Below are 12,181 nucleotides of genomic sequence, written 5' to 3'. Positions count from 1 at the left end.
CGAGTCAACTTTTGGGTCACGGGTCGGGTTATTTAGGTCGAGTCATTCGGGTCGGGTTAGGATTGTCAGGTTTATATGTTGTCAAGATATTCTAAATTTGAATGTCCGCCAAAAAAAATAAAAATTCACATACAGATTTTAGGGTTATATAGGCATTAATGAGAAGATGTTTTTGTACACTTTGGTGATAAAGGACTACTAGATATAACTTAGATGCGGTAAAAGTTGACACGACACGACAACATGACACGAATCGGACATGAAAATATTGGGTTATTTTTAACATGTTTAATTAAACGAGTCAACATAACATGTTTACTTAAACAAGTTGGGTTAGTGTTGAGATTCCCAACACTAAAATAACACGACTCAACTCGCCTAAGAAAAAAAACTTAATAAATTATGGAAATTTTGATAAATTAATTGAATGAATCTAATTTTTTTTTTCCAGCCAGTCTTGTGTGTGGCTAGTCACATCGTGTGGCCACTTACAAAATAACAAAGTAACTCATGTAACACTGACCAAGTAACCCCTGTAATGCTGACTGGGTAACCCCTATAACACTAACCGAGTACCCTATAACCCTAACAAAGTAACCCCTTTAACACTGATCAAGTAATCCCTAATATACAACGAAATAATCCTGCCACACAATGTGGCTAGCCACATATAAGACTTTGTGTTTTTCTATATAACACAACAACACAACCCGAACCGAACACGAAAAAAGTGAATTATTGTCAAGAGTTTTCGACACGTTTAATAAAACGGGTCAACACGACTCTACACGTTTATTAAATAGGTTGGGTTGGTGTTGAGGTTTCTTAACCCATTTTATTTCGAACACGAACACGAAACACGACACAGCACAATTGCCAGCTCTAGTATAACTTGTAGCAATACTAGTTTTGCTTCTATGTAATTGATGTTTTTACATTTCTACTATGGTGTTGGATATATTTTAAGCCTTTGTTTAGGTGTTCCCTGAAAATTCTGAGCTTGGTTTTTGAATCTTGTTAAGAAGCTAATTGTGGTATTTCAATGGATTCATCAACTATCCGGATGTGGACATTTTTGTGCTAAATGAAATGGTATGCACGTAGCCTTACTGCTTTACGAATCAAGGTTGTGTACTTGTGTTTAAGGTTGTAGCCTTGTAGGTTAGAATTTTACAATTATAGTATGTTGATTACTGATGTTATTATCAATAAATATCTCATTTTTTATAGGAAATTTTGCAAAAAATCACCTTTTAAATCTTGTTTTTTGCATTTAACCACCTTTTACAAAAAATGTTGCAAAAAACCACCAATTTTATAAATTTTGTTGCAACTTACCACCAATTCAATGTAAAACAACTGATAAATTTGGCTAAAAAAGTGGTAATTTGCAACAAAATTTTTGAAATTGGTGGTCTTTTACAACATTTTTTTTAAAAGGTGGTTATTTGCGAAAAACAAGATTTAAAAGGTGGTTTCTTGCAAAATTTCCTTATTTATATTACTACCCATTTTACTTCCGCTGTCTCCAACAAAAATTTATTAGGAACGAAAGGAAGTAGAAGTTTATACGAAGTCTATAGATACTTTTAGAAGACTAGAGCCAATGCTTCAGTAGCTCTTACCAAAATAAATTGACATTTCCTGCTCAACCATTACTACAGGGCATATATTGATATGATATATGAAAGAACTATCTTATTTTAAGAAGAGGAATATAAGAAGAATATACAATGAAGGCAGAGTAGCCATTCAAAAATACATAAGCATCCATTGACAGTGGCAAATCAAAAATGAAAGTTCTTCGACCGAATATAAGGCACTTTTTAGTTGGAAAAAAAAAAAAAAAAAAAAACACAAACAAGCAAACTTATGGATATGCTGTTACATTATCCTTGCTCAATATAGCTTTGATTATTTGTGGACGTTAATCTTATAATCTGGCAGTAGCACGAGACCCAGAAGCGTCCCAGTCAGCAACAATGTGGCTGCGCGAGATTTCTTTAAGGGAACGACAACCACTCAGTGCCATGGTCAGCTCAAACTCTTCGCGCATCATTTGAAGGACCTTCTTAACACCAGTCTCTCCTTCTGCAGCGAGGGAGAACACCACGGGCCTTCCAATCTGAATTGACAGACATCAATGAATTAGTACTACATTGTAAAAATATTAAACTGATGTAGCACAAAGATGTCCCCAATTGAATTGACAGCTCAAATATATTTAAACTCGTCTGAAGTCTGTTCTTACATGAACTTATTAGGCCACCTTACATTAGTTGAGAATTCAACTTTGGTAGCATTATAAAACTTATTGAAGCTTATCTTAATTTTTTCTTGAAGTGATTAATTAATGGTGAAAATAATAGAACAAGGCGCAATAAGAGCAGGTAAACATTCAAAATATCAGCAGTTGATCACTAGTGCATCTAACTGTACTTACAAATACACCAGAGGCACCCAGTGCCAATGCTTTGAAAACGTCAGTTCCACGACGAACACCACCATCCAAGAACACGGGAATACGACCTTGCGCTGCTTTAACAACCTGCAGAGTTCAGGTAATTGTCACCATGTAAGAAAATATAATAATCAAATCAATCGACTTACAATTCCTACTCCAAAACCAGTATTACATCATCTAGATTTTAGAGGATATAAATTACCTCTTCAAGAGCCATTATAGTAGCAGGAACATAATCAAGCTGGCGTGCTCCATGGTTGGATACAATAATTCCTGCTGCCCCATGTTGAACGGCAAGTCTTGCTAAAAATTAAAGAAATGGAACATAAGACTAGTTATGGTTAAGAAGATTGGCAACAAGACTAGATATTACGAGTAGTGAAAAGGTGAAACGAGGAAAGAAAAGCATATAGATCATGAAAAAGAGGTCGTCATCTTACCATCCTCAGCTGTAAGTACACCCTTGACAAGGATGGGGAGGCTGGTGATTGTCTGAAGCCACTTCACATCCTGTTTAATTTACAAACATTAATTAGAGAACTAATTCAAAGTTATCTTGAGTTTAATCTGTCTTCTAGACATCCTTGGAATAATTTTCAGTTCCTGTGCTATAAAATCAAACTACAGAATATATACATTAAAAACATCTCATACAAAGTTTACCAATCCTGCATTACCTTCCAGCTCAGGGATCGATCAATCTGACCGGCAACATATGAGGCAAGGCCAGAGTCATTTGCCTGCACAACAGCAAAAAAAATTAGAGACTGATTACATAGGAAAATCAAAGTGCTTTGTTCCCAACATTTTATGTCTGACACTTACTTGGTCCATTTTGCCGAGATCAAGACCCTCAAAGTTCTTCAATGTTAGAAAAGGTGGTAGAACAAACCTGAAAAGAACATTCAAATAAACATCATAGAAGACCCTAAATCATTTCTTCAGGAACTGAAGAATCTGATTCCTTGTTTAATACCTGTTCTTGATGTCAGCTTCTCTGCGCCCCAATCGGGGTGTGTCAACAGTAAGAGCAATAGCCTTGAAGCCAGCCCTTTCAGCTCTTCGCACAAGTTGAGCAACTACATTCCTGTCCTTGTATACCTGAATATCGAAAAAAAGAAGCAAGTTAATCCTGAAAGTACTGTTCTATTGATTGCTAATAGGAGTACAAGATTAGAGGTAGATGTTCTAAGATTACATAGAGCTGGAAAAATCGGATGCCTGGTCCAGTTGAGGCAACCTCTTCCACACTTGATGTAGCCCACGAAGACAGTGTCTGAAAAGAGAAGCATGGAAAATATAATTTTACACAACACAATTTCAGAAATAAGAAACCTGACAGGGAAATCGGTCATCATGAGTCTTAGGCTACTGATTTGGGTCCATTAAACCAGTTCCTAACAGATTGCCTTCACAGTAAATTATGAAATACGAATGTAAAATGTCTGCAGATCACTGCATTAGGATTTTCATGGTTTATTTGCCCTTGTTAGTTGTTACTGTATACTTTTTAAAAAGAAGGCATTGGAAAATTTACTTCTTTTATTTACCTAGGACTTTGACAATTTTTCACAAGGGTTAGAAATGGCTTTTCAACTAATAACAATTTATGAATCTTGAAGCAGTTTTTCATTGATTAAATACTGTCAAAACTCTTGTTAGGCCTTAAAATATTGGAGCAAGTCAATATGTTAGTATTGATTTTTCAACTAATATCATTTTCGTGATAGAATCAAAAGAACAAGAACAAAAGAACGATAAAATCAAAAGGACAAGAACAAAAGAGCAAAGGCAACACTTACTGATAAAAGAGCAATATTAATGAAATAGTAAAAGGAAACTTATTTCTTCAAAAAAAAAAAAAAAGAGTTATTTGAAGAGTGATAGTGGAGTGGCGCAGAATTCTATCCATATATAGGCTCAGAGATGGGTTAAGTCATACCATGATTGTTCCAGCTGATGACGCTGCCCTGGCAGTTGCATACTCCCCTTCATGATACAATCAGAAGTGATAACGTTAGTATGCATTCAATTTTATATGACTGCTTAGTTCATATTGTGACACTGAATCGCATTCAATGGAAGCAAATATCAAAAACTCTATACAATGCTCATCTAGAGTAATGTACAAATTGATACGCTTGGTGAGACCATCCTGACAGTTTCTACTATTCAACAGTAAAAAATTGGCCAACTGCAGGGGTAGTGACATTACAATACTTGACATGACCGTGATTGAGTCACTACACCCACCAAAAATCCATTACTACTTTGACAGCTTCCCAACAGTAGAATTTGGTCAACTGCAGGGGAAATGTACATTAACGAACATGATTGAATCACTAGTTCACTACACCCACAAAAGCATTGAAAACAAACACTCTTGGAAACAACTTTGGTGCTGTATATATACATCTGATCGAACCCAAGATGGAGTAGTATAAATTAACCACGTGTCCTGTAATATTCAGAAAGGCCATAGACAAACAAGAAAATGGAGGCCTATATGGCATTCAATTTTAAAGTGTTATCCAAGTACAAGATGCACCTAAAACAAATTGCGGGAGGATGACAAGTATGAAAAACACGTGTATGCCAATAGCACAATAACAAATTCTAAAGGCCGTCTACAGTTTGGCACATAACAAGAAAGAATTTAGCTTCCTGGAAAGTAAGGACACATGTTTGGAGAAGGATTTTAGAAGAAGATAGTATGTAAAAACATTTGTGCTCACTCATCTCTATATAGAGATGGGATTACAGGAAGTGATAGAATGGGACAACTCATCACTCTGCCTCATCTTCTGATAAAGTTGAGATGCATTGCTGGGATATCAAATATAAAAACGCACAAGTTGGAAACTATTCCTTGATATATGAACTCATACTAAACAAGCCATCAAGAAATGAAGTCGATGTCAAACACTTATCAGAAGAATTTGTAGATCTATGTATTATAAAGACAAAAATCTACAGAGGACTGCATGAACATATCAATATTCTAACTGAGGATGAGTTAATTTTAAAACTGCATATGTTTTTTTTTTTTTTTTTTTTTTGGGGTTAAAGAAACAACATATGTTGGTTAATACATGTAACCACTTTATCACAGAGCCAAAGCTAAGGTAATACATTAGCTAACTTCAACACACAGCACATCCCGAAACATTAACCTTAACAATAAGCCTTATGAATATGGTATATATACCTTCAGGGTGCGCCATCTTTTGCATAGCGGTTGGGGCTATCATAATAGGCATTGAGATCTTGAATCCCAAGACAGTTGTAGTCATGTCTATGTTGGTTACATCAATAAGAATACGTGGACGAAACCTGTATTAGTGTGCAGATTATTACTACAGACCAAAGAATAAATAGCACACATAAAACCCGAAAAGAGAGTTAAACATGTAAGGCTTACAGGATCCTGGAGAAAGCATTTCTGTTCTCAGCCAAAGTCCACTGGTCCTCTGCACCAGATGCATAGTAGTCGTACACCATCTTGGGCAATTTCTGCTTCGCGATAGCCTCATACTCATTGACATTTGTGATCTCCATTTTCGGCTAATTAAGCTAAAAGCCCCCAACAAACACCTGCACAAAAACAATCTATCAAGTCCATATTTGTACTTATTGATTACTCCGTATGTTACTCGAACTTTTCATTTGACTTTAGATTCTATGACGGATGATAACACTCTGACTTTTGACACTTTATTGAACCAAATTCATTAAAAAGTCGTGACTGACACTTGGACACAAACTCGAGTCTGAGTAACATAGTCTCAATTTACATATATCATTCATCGCTAAACGGCAATATGAAACAATACATGAAAACAAAATCACCAAACATAAACAAAAATATTAATCCATAATCATCATGGGATTATTCAGTAAAAAAAATCAAAATAAAGTAAATATAAAAAAACTTTAGAAAATCATAATCTGTTCAATTTGCAGTGATTGATACGATGAATTTGAAAGAATCAAAACAATCGAATAAGGCTTAATACGAAGGATTTAATTAAAAACCCATCAATAAAAAAATAAAAAAAAATTAATAAACATGCAAAAATAAATCCATAAAATCAAAACTAAACCAAAATCAAAAATACAAAAATCAAACACCATTTCTTAACGACCCAATAAAAAAAGACTAATAAACCTTAAAACCTCTGCCCGAATTTAGTTGTCATGTAACGAATTCAACAACTATTAACGTGACAATTAATTCCAAATGAATCAAATAAAGCGTGGAAAGAGAGTAAAAGGCAAACCTTAGTAATGAACTCTTGAAGTTGGTACTCTGGGGAGAGTGAAGGAACCCAAAGGTGACAAATAATTATTGAGAGATATAAAGAGAGAAACAAAAGTTGCACAAATATTGTGATATAAAAATAAGTGTAGTACAAAATTGAATAATAAAGACAAAAATAAAAAAGGATAAAGGATTAGATTATGAGAAAATTGAAGGGTGGGAATTTCAAGCCGAATCCTAAACTTTGCAAATTAGTTTATCTCATCCACATAAACAAATGTGTGTTTCTGAGTTTTTCAAATTGAATTATCAAAAAAAAAAAAAAAAAGATAATGTAAATTAAGAATATAAATACCCAGAAAAAATCGAAGGATTTTTTATTTAAGGATGAGAAAATAATTGGATATCTTTTTTAATTTTAATTTTTGCAGGTTCAGAGTTTTTTAGATCTCTTCTTCCGTCAACCTCTAAATTTTGGACACTCAAGAATAAAACAGTTGAACAAGACATCACATAAAAGGACAATTTATACTTAATGGTGCAATTTCTTTTTCAATTATTTTTTATTTTTTATATACTCCTTTTGAAATGCAACTTTTTATACTTTCAAATATAAAATAAAATACGTAGTAAGTGCAACTTTATTATTTTTATCTGTTTATTATGGGCAGTTTGCCAAGTGGTTTGATCCCCTAATTGAGATTTGAGATCATAACATGTTATATGTATAATATGGACAACTTAAGTAACTTAAAGTAAAGAATTAGTATTGTACAATCAGTGGCGGATCCAGGATAAAGTGCTTAGAAAGGAAAAAAGATATATTAATAAAAAATATAGGGAAGTGGGGCTCGAACAATTGACCTTGCTGCAACACCAATACCTTATCACGTTATCATATTACCACTGAAACAATGACTATCATCTAGAATAAATATCAGTTATAAAATTTTTATACCGAAATTATGGGGTAGCACATGCTACCCCTTGTTACTACGTGGATCCGTCACTGTGTACAATGTATATATAATCAATGTATGTCCTTAGTTGAGCTATGGATTTAGAATTAACAAGTATGAAGTAAGGTTCACAAAAAACCACAAATCTAATTGATTAGCTTTACAAAAAAATAACTAAAAACATTTTAATTCAAATGTGATTACTTTATAATTATTTTCAAACACATTTTGAATCTCGTAAAAAATGAAAATGAACTATCATGAGACATAGGGAGTAAACATAAATGAAATACAAAAGACATACTAAGAGATGGCGTGTGTGTATTTTTGGTGTTTATCTATCCCTCTTAGATGATATGTGTCTGGTGTGCATTTTAGCATATTGTTATTAATGATAATTTTAACAAGATGATATTTTTCCTAATGCAGGTGATTGCTATTCTTTCTAAAACCCATAATTAAGTGTCACAATTAATTTGCTATTTACATATAAGTTAACTACATTTCTTTTTCATGATTATGGACTTGTAATTAGATACAGTTGATTTTATTTTCTAAATACAAGGGTGGCTTTGCTTGCGCCCAAAGCTAGCCACATCTGGGAAAATCTTTTAGTTTGGTTTGATGTCACAACAGTAGTAGTGGGTAACATTAATAAGGGGAAAAATATATAAACAAAAATTTTAGGGTTCAAATTTCGACACACTATTCTTAAGAGTTCAATAAAATAGTCAACTACCTTTGGGCAAATAAGTCAATAAACATTTAAAGGGTATAATTGTTCAAACACTATTTATAAGAATTATGTCAACTTTTTAAAAGATAAGGACTAGGGTGGCATTGCATGATGCGCGCGCAAAGCTAGCCATGACTCAGAAAATATTTTAGTTTGGTTTTATGTCACAACATTAGTAGTTGGTAACAATAATGAGGGAGAATATATAGTAGATAATCATTTGAAAGGGTACAGTTAAGTTAATACAAGTATATGTTCTAAAAAGAAGTTAACACAAATAGTCTACAAATATAATTACAGATTTTTTTTATTATAAGTAGCTATTTTATAGATTATTTTATAGACTATAGACAGAAAAAAAAAATGGTGTTTTAATAGAAAATATAATGTACAAAGTGTTTGTTGCATTGCAAATCAAATCATCCATACATATCATATAAAATAACTGAAAAGGAGTGCAATCAATTTTAATTACCTGAAATCAAATCATTTTTGCAAATCATATAAATATGTAAAACTTTTGAATGAAATTAATTATACAAATGGTGAAAAAATTAACTCTAAATAGGACACATGTCAGCTTTATTTGCAGCTAGAAGTGTACTCTGTTTTAGTATAATATTATAGAATATAAAGTTTTAATAGTTAAAATGATAATCATAATCTTAATGACATTCTACCTAATGTAGATGATTGCTTTTTATTCTTTTTATCTAAATTTTAACCCAAGATTAATTCATAATTGATTTGCTATAGGTTTTTTTATATCTAAAATTAACCTTTTTTATTATAGATTGTAATAATGATATAGATTATATAATTCCTAACATAGATGATATTATTGTTATTGTTGTTCTTATTATTATTATTAGTATTATTATTATTATTATTATTATTATTATTATTATTATTATTATTATTATTATTATTATTATTATTATTATTATTATTATTATCATCATCATCATCATCTTTATTATTATCAAATTTATTATTATTATAAATATTATTAATTTTATTATTATTATTATTATTGTTATTGTTATTATTATTATTATCATCATTATCCAAAATGTAAGCTGTAATTTAGACTTATATATAAGGCGTTGTTTCTTCTTATATTTACTAAACCTAATTATTTTTGGCGAACTTAAATTACTGATACTATGATGCATATTTTTTTGTTTAATTGTGTTTGTTGTAATTAATGCTAGAATAATATGTTTGATGATGTGGTGGTGATTTTAATTATTTTTAGATTACGTGTGGGATCTCTTCATGTGGAATTATGTGATTAGATGATGTAGGTGTGAAAATTAATAATTGGTAATGTTAATTGAATTTTGACTTATTATGTGGGATTTAATATTAATTGAAATTGATTCATAAATGCATAGTCAAATAAGAGGAAGTCCCAATTTATCTCCTTGATAAACAAACTTTGGTTATCAAGCGGCAAAATTGTAAATAATTCAACCATTTTGTCTAGTCATCATGACATTTTGGTAAATAAATCATAAACTTTGAGACCCAAATATGACAATTTTTTTTTTGATTTATTTACATTTTTGCCATTTTGTCTAATCATCATGCCATTTTGGTAACTAAATTAAAAGTTATGGGACCCATGTATGAATAAAAGTTGTGGATTTATTTACATTTGTGCCATTTGATAGACATCGAGTTGATATTAAACATATTGAGTCGCACAAGGAGTCAAATAACACCAAACCTTGGGTCAACCCCAAGATAATTATAAACATGAGCAAAGTCCTATAATCCAAGAATATAGATGTAGGTACACTAAAAGGCAATTTGATTGAGCGCAAATGAACGAAAAGACACAAGCAACAACAAACAAAGCTAAACAACATAAATAGTTTGAAAAGCTCTGACTTGGATTCAAGCGCAATGCGCCGTAAACAACGTAGCACGAAGCACCCTAATGCGGCGCGATACACTGTGACGCAATGCAATAGACCCTTCGTCGCGCGATGGCTCTTATTTTGCTTGCGTCAGCCTTTGATGTTCCCACAACTTGGTTGTTTGGTTCACGACTAATCCATTTGAGCCTCTTAAAGAGCATTTAATTCTTTTGAGCAATTGATAGATATTTGATTGATAATTGGCTCGAGTACAGTTTTGATTGATGATCGGCCTGATGAAGATCACATTTTGATTACATATTGAATAAACACCTTTGAAGTCAGCCCGATTACAACTTGATTGATGATTGACCTGATGACAATCAAATAATGATTAAGTAGATTTGAAAAATGATTAAGAACCTTAGGGTAGTGATTGATGATGATCACAAAGAATTCCTAGAATGGAAGATTACTACGGAAATCAATTTGAAGACTTTAAGAATCTTAGATATGGTTCTTAAGATAAATTTTCCAAAGCTGGAAGGTCAATTACTTCTAGATTTGAGAAGGGCGGTTCAAAATGAAGCGGTCTTCGGTAGCTTTGTCTATGATTGGGAGGGTGATCATTTGATTCGAGAAGATATCACGAGATGGGAAATCTTCGATGACTTTGCTAAGATTGTGGGCGTTGTCACTTGATTTGAGAATATCCAAGATGGGCAGTCTTCGATGGCTTTTGCTAAGATTGTGGGGGTTGTCACTTGATTTGAGAAGATGGCACGAGATGGGAAGTTGATGTGTTCATTTCATATATATATTTATCCCCGTCCCTTGGTCGTAATTAGTAGTGTTTTTGGCTCCTACGAGCCACTTTTATTACTAATTTGTGTTTTCCAGTGCTTTGGTAGTTTTGCTTGAGTTTTGTAGGAATTTGCGTACTTGGAGCATTTTCCCGGGTTTTTCGAGGAGCATCTACATGTGTTGGAAGACCGTGACCCAGTTCAATAGCCCAAGACCGATTGGAGGTATCAAATCGGTGATTAAGGGCTCGAGTATGAAGATCCAAGGAGGAAACTCGGATTGGGCCGAGGAAAAGAGACCCAATCGAGGTTTTGGTGGCCCAAGAGAAGTTGCCCGGACCAAGTGCTCCGCCCGAAGGCGCGCCCGGCCGGGCGGGGCGAGGCAACAGTCCGCCCGGAGACGCGCTCGGACGGGCGCGAGAAACCTCTAGAGAAGAATAAGACGGGCCCAGTCGGGCGGCCCCTTGCCCGACCGGGCGTGTGTAGTTATTAGGGGATTAGTGATTTCCGTTCAGTTTTGTTTTAGCGAATAATTCTTGCTTAGTATTAATGTAATTTTATTAGGCAAGATTAGACACTTCTTCATTATTACTTACTCTAGTTTTTATTCTCTTCCTTCTCTCTACTTAACTTTCTCTCTCTAGACTTTTATTCTTTTTCTTGTTCCTCAACTCTATTGTAATTCCGCCGTCTTGGTACGATTTCTCTCTTAATTAATCTCAGTATTTTATTCATTCTATTTTCCTTCATGTCTTGTTTAATTATTATGTTTTGCTTAGTTTTAATTATGTCTGAGTACTTTTCCCTCTAGGGTTTATGGGGATCTAATAAATAATATGAAGGGGTAATTTTATGATTGTTGATTATTAATGCTTAATTGATTTCCTATTGATTGTTTAAATGCTATGCAATTAGATTTGGCCAGGTTTAATTGTATGAGTTTAGCAATATTGATTCGAGATTCGAGAGATGAGAATTGATGTTTAGGCTTAGTTTCAATAGGCAGATTAATTTATAAATGGTTAGGTCGAGATTCGAGAGATGAGATTTAATACCGGTAAATTAATTCTGTGATTGTAATACGTAGCGAAAG

At 33.2% G+C, this 12,181-nt stretch overlaps 1 protein-coding gene across 1 annotated transcript; it reads right to left on the bottom strand.

Moving 5' to 3' along the window:
* Positions 1 to 1,678: 1,678 nt before the first annotated feature.
* LOC145603775 (glycolate oxidase) lies at positions 1,679 to 6,901 on the bottom strand. Its single transcript, XM_081659754.1, has 12 exons — positions 6,745 to 6,901; positions 5,886 to 6,058; positions 5,673 to 5,797; positions 4,407 to 4,453; positions 3,663 to 3,740; positions 3,441 to 3,565; positions 3,290 to 3,356; positions 3,142 to 3,204; positions 2,905 to 2,974; positions 2,667 to 2,767; positions 2,444 to 2,548; positions 1,679 to 2,125 (listed from the first exon to the last, which is right to left on the bottom strand). The coding sequence occupies exons 2-12, from the start codon at positions 6,020 to 6,022 to the stop codon at positions 1,934 to 1,936; spliced, it is 1,110 nt and encodes a 369-aa protein (XP_081515880.1). The 5' UTR covers positions 6,023 to 6,058; positions 6,745 to 6,901; the 3' UTR covers positions 1,679 to 1,933.
* Positions 6,902 to 12,181: the final 5,280 nt, after the last annotated feature.

The sequence above is a fragment of the Chenopodium album genome, chromosome 22 (genome assembly GCF_948465745.1).
Source record: "Chenopodium album chromosome 22, dcCheAlbu1.1, whole genome shotgun sequence".
Lineage (NCBI taxonomy): Eukaryota > Viridiplantae > Streptophyta > Magnoliopsida > Caryophyllales > Amaranthaceae > Chenopodium > Chenopodium album.
Note: the sequence above shows the minus strand (reverse complement) of the source record. Positions and strands in the feature narration are given on the sequence as shown.